This window comes from Styela clava, chromosome 2 (assembly GCF_964204865.1).
Source record: "Styela clava chromosome 2, kaStyClav1.hap1.2, whole genome shotgun sequence".
In the NCBI taxonomy this organism is placed as follows: Eukaryota; Metazoa; Chordata; class Ascidiacea; order Stolidobranchia; family Styelidae; genus Styela; species Styela clava.
The window spans coordinates 14,721,491-14,741,582 of NC_135251.1; the positions used below are offsets into that span (position 1 = coordinate 14,721,491).

Here is a 20,092-nt window from a genome sequence, read left to right on the forward strand (position 1 = left end):
AAGCCAGGTTTGTTCAATCCACACTGTACCGGTTTTTTGTTTTGTATAAATTATATATGGTAAGCCTAACTATATGACCAATGTCGCATATGAATTATTCTCTTACAACATTACAAAAATTTTCACTACTATTATATATATATTCCTATATTGGGAGACAAAGCTGAAAAATGCTCTATAGACTATTTTGATTGATTTCATTGAGCAACAGGAAACTAGTTTACCGTGAGTTACGTCTGAGAAAATTTATTTTGAATTTTGTCACAGTCATAAAAGCAATAGTAAACTCCCGAAATGACTGTTTTGTCAAATCAAATATATAACTAACTGAAGCAGATTTGAATTCACAGACTTGATTCAGAGAGATGAAAACGAGTGTGACGGTTAACAAATCATATATAACTCGAGACACAAATTGAAATCGATAAGAGGATCTCATTTCCACGTGTTCTGAACTGCGTGTAACTGGTGATAGTCACAGATTATTGAGAAGTAACAGATAATTTACAGTCTTGTGTAGTACCAGTGACAATTTTAGTAAGCATTATGTAAATTACGAAAAGTAATCGAAAGTATATCAGCTCGGTTTTATCGAGGAATATGGCAAATTTCAGTCCGGCAGAAAGTAACGAGAAATTCTTACTTGATATAGCAAGTCGTTTAAAGCAAAAATTGGCATCAATTGTATTAAAAAACTCGAATAGGTTGAACCCTAAACCGTGTAAGATGATCAATGCAACTTCCGAAAGGTATTCAATTTTATTCGAATAGGTCGAAAAGGCCGTATTGGAAGAAAATGATTCTCAAATTTGAATAACTCATCAAATAAGATTTATTAAAACAAAGCCGATGAAATAAAAACAACACTGCTCAATAACTAACGTAACAATAATTTACATCTATCGTTACGCGAAACTCCAAGATGTATAGGAATTTTATTACACACCGTCAGAAGTGTTTTTTGCAAATTATAACTATTTTTGTATTTCATTTCCCTGAATCTCAGCAATTTGATATTTTGTTTCGATGACGCCATTTAGTACCCAATACACACCTCGTCATTTGATATGTTAATTATATAAGCAAAGATATCACCACGGTTGCGATAAACAAAACGACTTTCAACCTATATAGATACAGCCGTGGATAATCGCCCATACTTGATAAAATATTTCAAATTTATAATCCAGTTCAAAAATTTGTACTGAACGGTACCGGGATTCGACAGACTCGGTCAGGGGTAGTGCATACAGCATTTTTGTGTTTTGTACAATTTGATTTGCAAGCTCATGTCGCAAAGACATGTTAATTCGGTGAAAATCAATCATATGCAAAAACCCAAATTTAATTCTTTCATTAGTTTAAAATACATTCGTAAAATTTTCATTCATTTAGGCAGAAAATTATATATTAAATCATGTACTTTTTGTACAATATTTAAATTCTTCAATATTACAATTCAAATGATTATATTAAAAATGAGTGGAACTTAAGAACTACTTGGTTTTGGACACTTTTTTATTAATTTTTTCTCAATATTTCTATTCAAAGAATTACTAAGTAAATTACTAAATTCATAAATAAAGTAATTCCAAGAATTACTCAACAGGGAATTAAAAACTTATATATTTGAGTTGTTCCTACGCAAAAAAATTTTAAATCGTTTTTTTCAACAAAAATATTTGAAACTTATTAGTGTAACAACAACTTTATAATATCCTTCCTCCAAAACTTTAGTTTAAATGAAGGAATCTGCGATTGTCGCGGTAATTGATTTGTCGAAACAAAACTCGATATAGCGTGTAGTTTTAATCCTGTTTTAATTAGAGATGTACCGATATCGACAATATTGATCATTTTTCGTTATCGGTATTTGTATCGTATCGGCTAAATGAATATCTATATTTTCAGCTTTTTGATCTGATCCACAATGATTCGATATATAAGTGCGGGCGTTGAAATTATTTTTGCACAGAGGGATGATCATGTCGCGGTATGTGCCTCGTTAACTCTGAGGCATGTCCGCCCCATCGTCGCGAGTAGAAACGGGAACAAGATTCTGACCTGTTTTAGCTATTTATCAGCTAAACTATATCAAATAATTTTTATATTTTCCATATCAAAATTTTATATTTAACGTTTTGAATAATACGTGGTAATAATGAAGAAAAATATCAATCGAATTTTATTGGAATTTCCTATGTGTAATATACAAGATAAGAAATTGTCCCGACACAAAATCCTGCGTACGCAACTCAATGTATTATTTTTTTAGGATAATTAAACATTTATTTATTTTACTATCCATAGTAGCCAATTCGCTTATGTGTACCGTAGATAGCTACCAGTTTTCTAATCGAACGCCGATTCCTAGCGTCGGTGCACATAATTTTAAGTATTAAGACTCATCTTCGCATACGTAGAAGTTACAAAGCAATTCACGATTAAATTACCTCAAGTAATTCAATAAACCCTTAGCACTGAGTCTCGTGACACGCCGACACGTCATTAATGCACCTGGATCACAAACCATCAACATGTCATGTTCTGGAATATCAGTTTATCTCGTCTGTCCGCAAATATTATCGGCTATATCGGCTTTTTGAAATATTGGCGTATCGGTATCGGCGTTTTTCGTAGGTATCGGTATCGACAAAAAAGTGGTATCGGCACATCTATAATATTAATGCGGCTAGAAGTTTGATCAAATTGCTTAAATCCAATTATTCACTCTCTACGGATAAAAAATACTGTATTACCTTATAATCTCAAAATTGAGAAATATAAAAGCATTTTTTGAAATCTTGGTAATGTATTTGAGAACGTCGCTTTCACGTACCATCTCATGCCATCGCGCCGTACAAATAACAATATTGAGGAACCGTTTACCGAAAAAAAGCATCACCGATTATGTTGCTGAATAGTTGTGATAATGAAATGTTGAAACTCAAAACAGTATTCCGTTTTTTGAATGTCGACTAAGAAATCGGTATCTCGGTATCGATATCGCATGCCTTGGGCATAAATCAAACCCGTGAAAAATAAATATTTTATCAGATTTACGAAAATACCATATTGAGAATTTTCAAACCAGAAATTAAATTTTGCTCCAGCATGGAACACAGTTAGTACTAACCCGAATGCGTGGGCCATTTATTAAGTGACTCATATTATGTACAATTGAACGGTGTTTATTTGTACAATTAATATGACAAGATACGAAGTAAAACATTGGTATATTAAAAAGAATGTGTCAGTAGAAACTGAATCTATTTTCATTATCATTTCAAAGCGAATTATTTCAACTACCTAAAATTAAACCCATTCATCGAATACAAAGCTGAAAATAAACTATTCTGGTCAGACAAAGACCAAAATTTGCAAATATTTTTCGACAACGACATGCTGACATTTGCTTTATTGTAAAATTTACGAAGATCATTTTAGCATCTTTCCAGGGTTTCATAATATGTAAAAATGGAACCGTTATTATCGAATCTTCCCAAGTCCAAATTTAACAGCATAATCAACGAAAGGTTGAACATACAAATATTTTTTCTATTTATGGCAATGACATCTACAATAAGATTATGTAAGCAGTATTTCTGACTCACAAAAACCAATATAGCACAAAATTTGTTGAAACACATTGCACTTTATTTTATATACGTCCGGTTTCAACACCACGATATTGTGTTTCAAGAACGGAAGTATAAAATTGATATTTTGATATTGAGTTTCTTTTTCACACAAAACCAATATACGAAAATACACAAAGATTGTTATACTGTATTCCCAATTTATGAACACTCTGTGCAGTATAGACTGAGAGTTGAGCGAGACGCTGTTAGTGACGAGCGTCTAATTCCTGTGACTTCGGGACAAACACTATGCAGATCTACCCTTTCTTACTGTACAAACTTATCTTATTTTGTGGTGAGTGGGCATGAACTAAATCAATTTATCTCTTTGAAGTTGATATAAGTTGTCACATACTTCCGAAATAATATTTTATTCGCCACATCATCGGACGTTATGATTACATTTTATGGGAACAAGGCAATTTAGCGATGGAAATGTACTCGATCACTCAGCCGAGTTTGTTTGAAGATGACGTGCGTTGAAACCGCTTTTGTTGCGAGAAAAGATGGATTACGGGACAATTTTAGAAATGTGATAAGGATGGATACTCATTGCCAGGCGCTGTCGCTCTGTTTTGGTATACAAATATTCGAAAATGCGGGAGCTTCAAATCTATCTTTGCTATCGCCCACCTCAATCTCGACATTATTTGTTTACTGCCTTCATAATACCGGAACGGCGACATTTCTTATCTTTCTAACTATATTTGTGTAACTTCTACTCCCAGACAAGAAAATACACACGAAGGAGACTGTTGTGTAAGGAATCATCATAAAACTATCCGTCAAAAAGTTGGATGGTCATCGAAATTCTAAATTCAAGCAAAAGTGATTATCATTTGTCAGATTTATTCGTATTTAACGTATGACACTGTGCGTCACGGCAGTGAAATATTGCACTCCGTGTGCTCGCTTTGTCAGGGCGGATTATATTTATATTTGAAGTAACTTCTGATCAAGTCTAATTCTAATTTCAACGCTAATTTGTTCGGCTTTTTAGATGCATATGCATAATTTAAGGTAATATCAGTAGTAATAATATTTAAAAATTTTTATCGTGGAATTAATAGACTAAAACAAAGTGTTATGCGTTAAATTATACATGCAAATATTATTTACCCAATGTATATTTATAGAAACATACAATTGCTGTCTCTGCCAAATCAGGTATCGCCGCTGTTTCTCGGTTGGACTTATACAGGGATTTGCTCAGAGCGAACTACACGGTTATTTAGCAGGAGGAGAATATATAGTGACGGGATAGACTTTAAATACATTAGCTCGGGTAGTTGGGGGGCGTCAGCAAGAATATTGAGTATGTGTTATTGTTTCAAGTTGAATTAAAAATATTTGTGTTTTGTTTTTAATAACTGTGTGGGAGAATTGAATTTCAAATATTGAGTCATTCTATCTGTTAAAATACTTGTTTGATACAATCTTATATCACCAATTAATAAAAATTATCAAAAAAGAAAAATTCTTGATATGAAACAAGGCATTGTCGAATATGAGTAAGCTATTGTCATATCACGGTTTTACGTCGCCCTTGGGTCGTATTCAGTCGCGATGCCTGTTGTACAACGTTATTCTTAGGCTAAGTAAACCCATAAAACATAATTCTATTCTTCTAGGGGTAATTTTAGATATGACAATGACTCGAACTGAAGTACCTTAGGACAAAGTCACTCCTTAAAACGTTGCGTCACTATAATTGTGTTAATGTTTTCACACCTTGAGGTCTAGACGTTTGTTTGCGATGGGAGAGTTACTACCAGAAGGGAGGTGTGGGCGTTTAGGTGAATTGTTCTATCTTTTTGTAATCGCCGGTACCGTTTGCTACTGTTTGAAAACGCTTAAAAATGTTAATATAGTAGATGTACCGCTACTGTTGATAATATAAAATCCTTATCTCGGTATTGAGATTATAAATAAGAGCAAACATTAGTTCGCAAAATCGTGTCATGTTTGACAATTTTTCGGCGGGAAAAACATTAACGCCCGAGAGATATACAGATCCACGTTTTATAAAGGGCTGTCAACGGATGTGTCGGATATAATATTTTACTCAAAAGCTGATATCGTGTAAATTGTATTCACTCCTAAAAGAGCGAAAACGGATGCGAATTAATTAGTGTTCAGATGAGACAGCATTTGTTTTTTAATTGGTTGTGGACGTGACAAACATCCCAATCGTCCGCGGGTATTTTATAATGGTATGCATTATATAATTTTATTTTTTTGTTCAAATATTTTTCACAAGATATTTTCTATCGCTAATCAGCCATGTTGTCTAGTGATGGAGGACCGCACTTTCAGCGTAGTGATTCGGAAGTTGCAGTAGCAGTTCCAGTAAACAACAGCTTGACACAAGTATTTGGATATTTGCATTTATTTATTATGGAAGAATTGCACATGTCTCTGCAGCAACCAGATATTCCTAATTCTACCTCGGATATCGACAACTCAACAAGTTCTGGTGAGTTACAACCTGGATTTGTGGATAGATAAAATAACTTGGATTTATTTGTTCCCACTTGCCCGTTAGGCATTTAAGTAATAGAAAACAAACAGCATATACATACTTTTGCAACATTCAAAGCGCAGAATAGATAGTATATCATATAAAGGTGCTTTATCTATACGTATTTAAATGAAAGAGGATATTTGTACAGATAATGATAATTATACTAAAAGATATATTGCTACGTTATTTTATAAGTACAAATTGCGATTCTGTGAAACCGTCTTATATGTTTAAATCGCCGTGATTTGATACTAAACAGATTAGGATATATACTGATATTGTTCGATGTTTTTAATCTGTGATTAATTTTGAACTAGAATTGAAAATAATATATATATTAACAAAATTTGTTTTGCGTAGTTTAGCGAATGACTTTGCCGTTAGTGATCGCCGCTATTTATTATTGTGTCCTATGTTATGTGATGAAAACCTAATCATAAGTTCATAGCATGGCGAGTTTTGATTGTCGTTTTATATTCTCTATAGCTCAGAATAAGTTGAGTACCACCGGGAAAATATGTCGCTTGTAATAGATGAAAATTGGCCGCGGGACAACAATTGCACCAATGTGTTTAGGCAATGCTCGTTTAATCAGTACATAATGGTTTTGTAGTTATAAGGAGTGAGTAGTCCATCCATTCCTACTGTCAATCACTACTTGATGTTGAGACAGCGACCAGATTATACATTAGGCTTATTCCAACACAATCGATTTGCTTTCATAACTCTACTCAGGTGGCTTTGCGTACATTGACATTGTAAGATGTCAAATGATTGCGAGATAAAATTCTGATGAGACAGGTGATGCGTTCACTATCAGTTTTTATTTGTTATATATAATCGCTGTGTTATTATTTTATCCGACATGTCATATAAATTAGCCGCCGCCCTATATTCTTTTTCTTATAATGAACTCTCACTCGGACAACCTATGGGAACGTAATAGCTTGTCCATTTTTTTTATATGGTGCATTATACAGGGTGGTCGCTAGATAAACAGAAAATTTGTTAAACAGCTATTTATTTTTAAATTGATTAAAAGTATCCATTTCTTTACTGCAAATTGACCTTGTATTTCTTGTCGACTATAGTTATAAGTCTGAATTGAGTAACACGTATGAATTACGACTGTTTTTGCATAATTCATCAACTCATCTTTGCATATCATTAAATTTATAGATATTGGGACAAAGATGGAAACACAGAGCGAAGTTGCTACACGAAACCAGGGATTAATGCAAACTTATTATTTTTGCTGTACATTCATGAGATGTTTAATTGTACCATGCATCCTGATTTTGGTAATTTGTCTGCTCTGGGAAAAATACTGTGTGAGTCTACGAGACAAAACATGCAATTTACCCCTGCCAAACGGACGCATGGGATTTCCAATAGTTGGCGAGATGTTTCATTTCCTTTTCTTGGTAAGTGTGAAGTTTACAGAATTAGGAAGTTAACAAAAACGCAGACAGAAAACGTAACTTTTCTTTTCTTCAATAATCGATGAAACGCTTGTACGAATACCTACCTAACTTCGATGTATCAAAATCGCATTTAATGTGAATAATATCTATATATTCTACCTATTTTCATTGTAAAAATTGCATTCAATTTTCAGGGCGTTACGTTACAGAGGGCCAGACGAAAAGAATTTGGGCCTATATACCGTACCCATCTTTTCGGTCGACCAACCATTAGAGTATCGGGCGAAAAATACATCAAGAAACTTCTACTAGGAGAAGGTAATTTATTATAATCGAATTCAATGAATATTGTGGATATAATTTAGATCAAAAGTTTGTGGATTGCCTATAGAGGTTTCCGAAGAAATGCTTGATCAAGGATTGTGCAATTATTCGCCTTTCTTGATGGATTAGACTCTAGTTTCGATGTAAAGAGGAAAGACATTGTAATTACTAATAAAGTCGTCTAGGCTAGGGGATTACGAAGTTAAATGCCTCTTGTATCCTATTGAAAATTGATGCTAGAAATATAGGATGATAGCAGACACTACCGTTTAGTAAACTTGATATGTTCACTATTTATTACAAAATATACCTTTCTTTTGAATTTTAATCAAGTCCCTGTGTTTGTAATTCTTCCAAATTGAACTCTACTTTTAGTTTTTTAATTATTGATGAATGCTTGGAGTATATATCATCGGCACATTAGTAGATAAGAGTTTTATAACATGAGTAATCTTCGTAATATCCATTCGGATGAAGATAAAATAAACGTTCATTACAAATAAATTTAGTAATATTGGCTAGTTATCATTAGTACTAGAGCTTAAAAACGATGACTCAGTTTGATATACCATGCACAACCATCGACCCATAAAACAAAGAAACATTGCTATTTTTGACTTGGGTAGGTGCTTCCTTGGGCTTGTCGTATGATACTCTATTTCATGGTTGGTACCATGCAAAAATACCAACTTTTACTGGTACAAATATTATCTCTCCAACACGGTTTTAAGTATATTTTTGCAAACGTTTAATTTAAATAAAAATTCGAAAATTGTTATGAAAGAACTATTATCAATGATTAAATGTGAATTTTATCTGATTATCATAAATATATCTTTTCCCGTAATTTGTAAATTTCATACCAGACATGAATATTGTCACTTTATCAATTTTATATCTTAAATAATGTCAAGTTTTATTTAATGACATGTCAAACATCATGTATAAGAATGGCAGCATAACATCACAAGGCACACGATTTTGACGGTTTTTCAAAATCTGATAACAAGATAGTGGTACAATGGCAAAATAATGCGGCATGCATAAATAGAATAGTGGTCGACGGTGTGCGTGCGAGTATCTTTAATTATTCATTATATTCACCTGTTGAGATGTTGTGTTGTTGTAAAAACTATTGATAGAACTATCTTCATATTTGATTTCACAACGAATAGTAAGATAATTTAGAAGTATTTTCTACCGTATTGCCGATTTTAACAATGTCAATCAAGGCAGGGTAGACAAAAATACGTTGAGCTTCCTCATTGGCCCTGACAGCTTTAAAGTATTCTTGCCGTTGATTTCAAAATTTAAATTTAAGAGGTTTTATGATAGGACGTTGCCAGATTTATGCCGATAATGTAACCAAATCTTTTTTGAAGCGTTTTTCTTCAAGTAAGAGTGTTGATTGTCATATTTTTTGAGCCTCCTCTGCTTAAATTGAACTTCAGAAGCAAATAAAAAAAATTTGGAAAAAAATTTTCAACTTGCACCTAAAAGATGATGAAAAATGGGCATTTGTGCATTCTGAATTATGATCACAATCTGCGCGAAAATAAAGCTACTATGATGACATTTCAAGCTGATAAAATCTCACACAAAACTGCACAAGTCATCAAATTAAAGTTGTTTGTTAATACGACCTTCAAGCCTTCAATTGGGCGTTCACCTCAACATACTGTTCTAATAAATATAATCTAAGATATGACATTTTACATGCATTACTCGAAATATATAAAATTTTACCGTTCGATTGAAGCACTACAGCTAAATATCAATTGTAAAATGCGATTTTTATCTTCAGTCTCATTTCGGAAGTATATGGACCTAGTATTTTTTGTAGATTGACGATCACATTTTATTTTGATCGGATGTCTCTAAGATATATTTTCATGTGGCTGCATTTACATGACAATTCCAATGTTATGTGGAAAAAAAATGAAATTATGCAACGCAATTTTAGGTCAACTGGTAGAGACAAAGTGGCCTTACACGACGCAAGTTATATTGGGATCAGACGGAATTGTTAATGGATGTAAGAAGACGCACACGACCATAAAGAGACTGACGCTGCGTGCCTTGTCACCAAGATTTATGGAGACGTACGCATCCTCGGTGCAAAGGAGCGTAAAACGTCACGTTGCGGTAAGATTATACGTCAGCCTAAAATGTCTGCTTGATTACACATGAGTGGAAGGAATAATTACAATGTATAATTCGCTAATTGATAAAAATGGAGGTAAAAATTTGTGTCTATATATAGTACACTATTCCGAAGTGCAAGAAAAGCGTGAAAATTGTTACAGTGACAGCCTTCCGCCCACTCTAGAATGAAATATTCTTTGAATTCCTGTAAGACCATGCAAATGACCGTAGGCAATAAAATGACATGTTTTCCAAGAAGTTGACAGATTTTCTAATAACATACCGTGTATGCATTTATTTAAATTGTTCGGAAACCATTTTCAATATGGGAGTACAAAATCGAATATGGGGAAATGTTGAAGTCTTTTGAACCTCCGTGTTACCTTTGGATACGGTTGAAAAAATATTGGTTCAAAATCAATGTTGTTCAAATTCGGTTGAAACAAAATACATTTGCAAGACACATGACCACAATATTATATTTAAGCTCAATATGTATTCACGTAATACTGAATTGGTTGAATATTTATTCGATTCATATTACTAATATGTTGGCTTATAAATAAGATGAATGTACATATTACGTTTACCATGGAAATAGTTTTTTAGTGTCTATTGAAAAAGTGTAGATATTGTAAAAATCTGCATTTTTACATCATCGCATCGACATTATTTACAACATCTTTTCCGGGGGGCAAAAACGTAGACAACGGCATTCCGTCCAAACCTTTTCTAAATCCAATTCTTATATTACAAAGTTTAGAATTGGAACGATAGGAGTGAGATTCACGTTTTGGAAGAGTGCAAACAATTGATTACAAAAACTATGATGACGGTGCTGTTGGGAATTAGAGAGGACGATCCAGATATACAAAAATACATCACAGCGGCAGATGACATAATAAACGGCATTTTGTGTATTCCTCTGGACACCCCTTACTCATCGTGGAGAAAGGTATATGTTGTGTATTTGGTACTCCCGTAGTATGTGTACCAGCTTGGAGTTTGGCCATAATTTTATTTCGATTCTCCATATTTTAGTTATATTACGAGTTCGGCGACTGTCTGTGTTAGCCAGGTGAATATACCTCCTGCCCACAGTCCCTTTACACAACTTTATGTAAAGTAGGCGAACTAAGTGAGATACCCCCATATTGGTACACACACCTCTGGAGGGCCGTGTATTTGAACCTAAAAACCTAAAATTTATTAGAAATTCTTCGACAGAAATCTCATTATATTATTCAGTTGTGATTAACAATATAAATCACTTTGAATCTAGGGTAAACAAGCAAGAAAATTTATATTTGAAAAGTTGAAAACAACGCTGAAATCAAAAATGGAATGTCGAGATGATGAATTGTTCAGTACACAAGGATTCTCCACCGCTAATAGGCCAGTCGTATCATCGATCGACGAATTGGCTGCATTGAGTGGAAGTTACGACAGTGTGCTTGTGAATATAATAAAAATTGCGAGACTTGAAGGAGAAACAAGTCTACAATTAAAGAATCTTCAAAATCTTGCTTTGGAAATCATCTTCGCGGGGACACAGAGTCTACAGTCCTCCTCTTCTTTGTTAATTCTACATTTAAGTCAACATCCGGAGGTATGCTATTATGAATATGTAAAGGACGCGGATTTTCGTTGCTTGCAGACTAGCCTACAAATAGGGCTACATTCTGAATGTTATGATGCACTATTTTCGGCAATGACCGAACAAAATGATTACTATTGAGCACTAAGAATTTTTGAACGGGGAATTTTCATTTTACAAGTATATATATATCTTTTGCCTATGTAGAATTCTTGCACATGCGGGAAGAAATGTGTCTAGGGAGAATATTCGCCTATGAGTGGCCATTGATAAGTTGAAATCTTCGGGTTTATTTATTGGAAGAAGGTCTTCTTCTATATATAGTTGAGAAATGTTCTGAAATATTGAATAAAATGCTAAATATTTTAATACAGGTTCTTGATAAGCTACGGAAAGAAATCAAAGCCAACGGATTATGGGACACGTCATTGGAGGAAATCCCTTACGCGAAAGTAAATTCGCTATCCTACGTCAGCCATGTGGTGAATGAAGTACTGCGCGTCACACCTCCTATTCCAGGAGCAATACGACTCGCTAAGAAGACTTTCGATTTGGGCGTAAGTGTGTATCTTAATTAACTTTGAACTTTCTGTTCTTCAAAGCTGTGCCGTTGATTTCTGAAGTGGGGAACTTTTTCAACACCCGTTTGATTTAGAGATGGATTGCTTTCCGCTATGATGGGATGAATACGGTGTTTGTTGGTTTCGGCGAATCCAGATACCGTAATAAATCAAGGACTCGAGTCGAACTTTTCTAGTCTGTGACATCATAATGAAAACGCTGAAACCATGCTTCCGTCAGTTTTATATTGCCGCGCACTCATTCACGTAAACTTCATGTCTACCTTTTTGCCAAGCGGCGCCGTAGATAGCAGTTGGGCTAGTTTGGGGAAAGCGTTTTTATATTCCTCTTTTTTTTGGTCATAATACCATAATGAACCAATGCCATCTTGGCTTTAGCTCTCTTGACCATCGACATCTGAAACGTTTTTTTTTTTTCGTTTTAGCATAACTAACGTTGTAACGTGACCCAAAAAACGTGAAAATTCTCACATAAATTTAACGAAATACAATTTCGACTACGATGCGTGCGATAATAATTTTAATCGTAGAGATTCAACGCCTGCTCGAATGGAAGATTTTGCCACTCGCCGGTGCGATGTCGTGCACCTGCTAGCAAAAAATTCGTAAAACTTCGACCCAACCCCACTTTCAACTAGTTATATATCATTATTATCGCACGAGATTGGATATTTCCTATTAAACTGTTTTTAGCATATCTGTATCACGGTGAAGCCGTTTTGGAATAATTTTTGTATATTATTATGTTCAGGGTTATCAAGTTCCTAAAGGTTGGCAAGTCATGTTTAGTATTCGAGAAACACATGAAATGGCTTCTGGACGGGAAAAGCCTTTGCAGGCCGCGCATCTCGAATACAACCCATCATATTTTGCCTGTGGAAAATGCGAAAAGCAGAAGCAACAGAAGAGTTCTCCCGTGATTCATGCAGACGATAATATACCACATATATGCCACAATAAGAATGGACCATTTAGTTTCATTCCTTTTGGAAAAGGAAGTCGCATGTGTGCAGGGGTAAATTATGCGCTTTTTGTACTACGTGTGCTCACAATTGAAGTTGTACGAAAATCAAATTTTCGCCCAACTACACCAATAAAGCTAAAGTGCATTCCAATGACGAAACCGGCACATTCCGTGAAGGTTAGTTTTAAACCATTATCGCCAAGTTCTCATGAATCGTGTTAGTCTGATAATATCCTCGGTGCAAATAAGCATATTCATTGATAAGTAGCCTCTCGACTCGAGGCACACGAAAATTTTCGAAAATTGTGGCGCTACAGTTTATTTTATCAGGTGGTGTCTTCATGACACGTTGCGTGGTAAATCGTGTTTTGGGCTATTGTGCATGATATTTATTTATAAAGTTATCACTGCCGGAATCCATGACCTTAGTCTATTTTCTGACTTGAAATGTTATACGTATACTTCTCATGACAAATCTTGCTATTCTATGTTAAAATAATTTAATTTATTTTGTTATATATGTCTATATTTATTGATCGTTGACGTCCTGTTGAACCATGCTCTTTTTCATTGATATGTCCAGCCCAAACATTGTGTTATGCCAGCTAAAAGTGCACGCGTGAATGGAGCGTTGTGATGTTTATTTCATTTATACTACTATAAATAAGAAACAGGAATGCCAGTTATAGCGGAACTTTGGTGCCGATTATGTTTGTTCAGTACTAATAAAAATGGAGAACCCGATTTACATTAAAGTCGATAATTCTCAGCTTAGTGTAAGATAAGTCATTGCGTATTTCGATCGAATATATACAGCATAATCACAAGATCAAGACACCGTTTTATCGCCGTTCATACATCATGCTATTTAGAGTCTCAGTTGTACATTTTGTCACGTAAATAGCAAGAGAGCAATGTTCGAAAATAAGGACACAAAACTCAAATATATGGCGTAAAATCGGCGATTGCCTGCCCAACCACTGTGGCAATATCGGTACCGACAAGGCCTCAGCAGAACCTGCTGTGGTTTGCACCATTTAACTCAGAGAAAATCAAAATAATTAAATACGATTAAAACCAAAAGCCTGCCAGCGAATTCTTCCTCTGGATTTGGAATTGATCGCGGAGAAAAGCAATTTTCACACCAATAACAATTTAGTAAAGTGACCTATTTCGACTCCAATGATCAGCATCCAACAATAGCCATAACACATACTGAAGTTAAATTCGGCAAAATGCGTCGCTGGAATTCAGTTCCCGAACCTGTACGTATTTGAAGCATAATTTAGAATTGTTCAGCGGTCGGCTCCACAATACAGGAAAACGGAAGAGGCGATGGATGAATTTGCTGCGGCACGAAGCTTCTACAATTGCTCTTCAGCATCCACTAGCGGAAGGTTCACAAGATACAAAAAATAAAACACATCCACGGTTGGGGAAAATTAGTTAGCAAACGTTTAAAGGTGGATTATCACGAAACATTTGTGGCGAATTTGAGTCTATAAAATTTTTCAAGATTTTCTGCATTTACCGCTTACATAAAATGAACTCCGTTGCAAGACTCGAATTTTTAAAAGTCAATCCTGCAGAAATAGACCGATTTAGTTAGTACAACCCTCTGATAACGTAGAACTGCGAACGCGTCAGCTTAATGTTGCATCAGTCCTTTTACTAAACTGCCGGTATATGAAATTACTGTACTGTATATTGCATAAGTATAAACCTATTTTGATTTCCGCAATAAAATACATGCCAGTTTTCCAAATGAAACACACAAACATATATCTGTATACGAGGTAAGGCTAAAAAGAAACGGGACTGACGTCACAGATTGCGCAACACGATTAACCATTGGTAATCAACACTTTTGCTGTGTGGCGTAATATGTGTTCTTTGTTTAACAGCTGTTTTGACACAATATCGCAATTATTTTTGCTTTTCAGGATCCATAAGTGAATGTGATGAATTTCTTGTTGAAAAAAAAATGCTGTGCGAGGTCTGATGGAGTTTTTTGGCGATAGGGGGTTCAATTAAAGAATGACGACTGAGCAAAGAATTAACATTAAATTTTGTGTCAAACTTGGAAAAACGGCGACTGAGACTTTGCAGATGTTGCCTGATGTTTATGGAGATTCTTCCATGTCCAGAACAAGAGTTTTTGAATGGCACAAGCGATTTGTGGAAGGCAGGGAGGATGATCCGAGGTCAGGGAGGCCTTGCACTTCCACTACTGATACCAACATCGAAAAGGTTTGGCAGTTGGTTCGCAGTGACCGTCGCTTAACAATTCGCGTCATTGCCAACGAAATTGGGATGGACAAAGAAACGGTCCGCACCATTTTGGTTGACACTTTGGGAATGCGAAAGGTGTGTGCCGAAATGATGCCAAAGGCTCTTGAGTTGACTGAGGAGCAGAAAGCTCAACGATTGAATGCATGCCGAGTTGACATGCATTTTTCCAAGTTTGACACAAAATTTAATGTTAATTCTTTGCTCAATCGTCATTCTGCAATTGAACCCCATATCGCCAAAAAACTCAATCAGACCTCGCACAACATTTTTTTTCAACAAGAAATTTATCACATTCACTTATGGATCCTGAAAAGCAAAAATAATTGCGATATTGTGTCAAAACAGCTGTCAAACAAAGAACACATATTACGCCACACTGCAAAAGTGTTGATTACCAATGGTTAATCGTGTTGCGCAATCTGTGACGTCAGTCCCATTTCATATTAGCCGCACCTCGTATATATAAAACATTAACCAAAAAAGATAAAAACAAAAACGTGTATCGTTCGGGTGTCCATCTTGTGTAACATAAACACACTGCAGACACGATGGGTTTGAATATTAAACTGTTAACTTGCAAGTGGACTTGGTTGGACGGTTCTTATCGTTTGTTTCGACCAGCCGCATGGAACAAGACATTGTTGCATGATGAACATTACATATCCGTCTGTCGATATCATCCCGAACTCGTGTATGCTAATTCAATCATTTCAATTTGCTTTCTAGTCTACATTGCTATTAACAACACAGTCCAGTTGTCATTAATCAGTACACTTCGAACTGATCATTTGTGGAATCATGGTGAAGTATGATTAGAAAGAAGAGATTCCCATTCCAGTCACGTTTAATATCCAGTATATATATAGGAAACGTTTGCTCCCGTCAAATGCTGGATTCCAACTTCCATTGCTGTATTTAAATTACAATATAATATTCTATAGTTTTCTTCTTGTTTCATGCTTAGGCAATTCATTAAGGACAGGCATCGTTGTCACTTTTGGGACCCGGAAATGATAAGTCGATTTGCCAGACTCGTTTTATTGAAAGTATTCAAAACGGTTGACTAAAATACAAATGAAATAATTAGCACCAAATAAATCAAAGACAAATGATACAGAATATAAAACTAATACTTACACAAAACAACTCCATATAACAGCATAGTCCCAAAACGACAGATATACAACCAAGGTAAAACAGTAACTATAAATGCAATACCATACGAGCTGTAGACATGCAAATATCATAATGTTATATCGAACGATTCGAAATACAGTATAAAAGAAGACTATTGAATGAATTCAAACTTCAACGTTATAAAGGCGATGTAATCTTAAACTGCCATAACAAGAAATAAAATCCTAAACTGCTACCACCAGAAATGCAATCTTAAACATCTTGCTGAGCTTAGGGGACGATAATAAAATAAATACGTAACACGATAACACGTGAAAGAGAAAAATGCGACACGTCGAATACGAGAAAACAACACAGTAATGATGACGACGACGAGATAGCGATAATCATCACGATGACGATGTACAACTGAAGGAATCCTAACTAAACTAAACTTTAGGACCACACGGACTGCCGACAAAGCCACCCCATGACTATCCGCAGGAAGTCATTCTTCTAGGAGGCAGATTTTCGATGCGGGTCGAATATGTATGCCATTTATAGTTTTAACCGCGACAGTTCGGACTCGTCCGTCAGAACCAGGGTAAATTTGAATAACACGACCAAGTTGCCAACGTCCTCTCGGTGCAACGGGGTCAGAAACGAGCACCAGATTTCCTTCTTGTAAGTTTCGTTGTTCCTTCCGCCACTTACATCGTGTCATCAAATTCGGTAGGTAATCTTTTCGCCATCTTCTCCAGAACTGATTACAAATAGCTTCGGTTTGCCTCCATCGTTTTCTGTAGCATAATTTCATCACGTCTGAATCCAGTGGAAACACTTCGGCCGAATGCCCTTTCAACAAACAATTTGGTGTAATGGCACTAAAGTCGGTTGGTTCGTCGCTCACTGTTGTAATGGGTCTACTATTCATGATGTCGGTAACCCTCGCAAACGCGGTCTTCAAGACTTCGTCGGTTACACGCACATTCCCCAGAACTGCTTTCAAAGCACGCTTTGCGGACTTTACTAATCTTTCCCAAACGCCACCAAAATGGGGAGCGTAAGGTGGAGTGAAATGCCATTCAATATTGTGTTTTAAGCACAGTTCTGCCACGCGAGATTCATCTATCGAGTTAAGGACGGTTTTCAGCTCTCGGGAACCACCAACTATATTTGATCCGTTGTCCGACCATATTTGGGATACAGGTCCTCGTATCGCAATGAAAGACAAAAGTACACATATGAAGGAATCAGTATCCATAGTCCATGCCATCTCAATGTGTACAGCTCTCATTGAAAGACAACAAAACAAACACCCCCATCGTTTCTCTAAAACCCTGCCTCTCTTTGTTTGGATCGGGCCGAAGAAATCCAGCCCGACATTTTCGAACGGTCTTGCTTCAGTAACACGAACTTTGGGCAGATTCGACATCAGTGGGGTTCTGCAACTTGCTCGGCGTCTTTTACATTCCCAACAATTATCAATTATTCGTTTGACAAGTTTTCTCCCTTTTATATGCCAGTAGCGCTGTCTTAACGCGCTAAGCGTGGCCTCTGGACCGGCATGTGCGAGTCGAATATGAGCAGCTTTCATTATCAACCATGAAATTCGACATGGGCAGTTCGAATCACATTTCAAACTTGAATACGGCAGTATAATAGGATGTTTCGAACGCAGTGGGATATTGGCATTTTCAAGACGGCCCCCGACGCGGATCACTTGTCCATCGAAAAATGGCGTCAGATTAAGTAACGTTGATTTTGATGATAAATCTTCTCGGTTAGTTATGCATTTGCGCTCCACGCGGAAATGCTTGTTTTGAGCAGAAACTATCCAATACCGGCCCGCGAGTTCCAACTGTTTAGGAGTCACAAGTTGAGCTGGCAGCGGGCTATACGTCGGACATTTCACAGAAAGATTCTTAAAATACCGAGCTGCCAACAAAACCACGGCAGTTCGTTTGCATAAGGAAAACCACGAATCAAAACGTTCGACATCGACGACCTTTTCGATTTCCGAATCAAGTACTCCATCGCTGTTATCCGTAGTTATAAAACAATCTGCTAGTATGCATGTTTGATATTTAATCTCTTGGTCGTGGTCGTCAACTGCACGTAACGCTATCTGGCTTGGCCAATCACTTTCGGGCATGAGCAAAAACTCTGGTCCATGTAGCCATCGATCAGAATTTTCTAGAAATTTGGAAACCGTCATTCCCCTAGTGCAGTAATCAGCGGGATTCTGTGCGGAGTCGACGTACTTCCATTGGTGTGGCCGAGTGTGATCGAGTATTTCGCGAACGCGATTGGCTACAAATGTTTTAAATCTTCGAGTTTTATTTTTTAAATATCTCAATACACAAGTCGAGTCGGACCACATATGTACGTCGCCTAGTGGAAGGGATAGTTCTTTTCGGAGAAAATTTAACAATCGCACGGCCAAGAGAGCACCTTGCAATTCTAAACGAGGCACGGTCATACCTTTCATAGGTGCGACTCTTGCTTTAGCCGCGATAAGACTACACTGAAAATTCTCCCGGGAATGCTTCGATATTATGTATGCTACCGCGCCATATGCCACTTCTGATGCATCACAGAATATATGAATTTCATACGAGGAATTTTCACATTTAACACCTTTAAATTGACGTGGAATCGAAAAACTCTTTAAACATTTCAGCGAATTTATCCAATTTTCCCAACACTTCAATCTCTTATTATCAAAAACTTCGTCCCAAGCTAAGTTGTCACGCCAACATTCCCGCAGTAATAATTTGGCATACAAAATGATTGGTGCTACAAATCCTAATGGATCGAATATTGAACTGGTTACACTAAGGGCCTTTCTTTTCGTGGTAAATTCAGTAAATTTCTGGTGGTCGAATATAAAGCAATCCTTCTCGATGTCCCAATGCAAGCCCAGAGCTTTTCTAACAGGTAATCTGTCCAGATCTAAGTCAACATTAGTGACGACACGTCCACTGGATATTTCACGTAAAACCGATTTAGAATTCGAAACCCACTTGGTCAAGTTGAATCCTTTATCGTGTAACATCTTAATCATATCTTTAGCTGTCGATACCGCGGAATCAACATTCCATTTCGAAGTAAGTAAATCATCGACATAAAAGTCTCTATCGGTAGTTAATATTACGTCTCTAGGAAACTTGTTTCTACTATCGTACGCAGCTCTCTTCAAACAAAAGTTTGCGACATAAGGTGAATCCACAGCTCCAAAAATACGAACTAAGAATTTATACACATCTGGCCGTTTGGTTGAAAAAAGGTCTTCCGACCAGAGAAAACGTGCAGAATCCGTATCATCTTCCGGCAATCGAATCATATGAAACATGGCTTCTATATCGGCGCTTATAGCGATTGGTCTTTCCCGAAAACGTAAAAGCACCCCGACTAGATTATTGATCAAATCGCGCCCGGACATCAATCGACTGTTCAGACTGACGCCGCAGCAAGTAGATGC

General features: G+C 36.2%; 2 protein-coding genes across 2 annotated transcripts; one reads left to right on the forward strand and one right to left on the reverse strand.

The window, feature by feature from the left end:
* The first annotated feature begins 5,863 nt into the window (after positions 1–5,863).
* LOC120336652 (cytochrome P450 26B1-like) lies at positions 5,864–13,944 on the forward strand. The gene is made up of 8 exons (XM_039404382.2): positions 5,864–6,117; positions 7,345–7,589; positions 7,784–7,907; positions 9,877–10,058; positions 10,822–11,013; positions 11,341–11,667; positions 12,030–12,212; positions 12,988–13,944. Exons 1-8 carry the CDS (start codon positions 5,925–5,927, stop codon positions 13,420–13,422), a joined length of 1,881 nt encoding a protein of 626 aa, XP_039260316.2. The 5' UTR covers positions 5,864–5,924; the 3' UTR covers positions 13,423–13,944.
* Positions 13,945–17,116: 3,172 nt separating this feature from the next.
* Positions 17,117–19,963, reverse strand: LOC120336035 (uncharacterized). The gene has a single exon (XM_078119277.1). It carries the CDS (start codon positions 19,961–19,963, stop codon positions 17,117–17,119), a length of 2,847 nt encoding a protein of 948 aa, XP_077975403.1.
* Between the last annotated feature and the right edge of the window lie 129 nt (positions 19,964–20,092).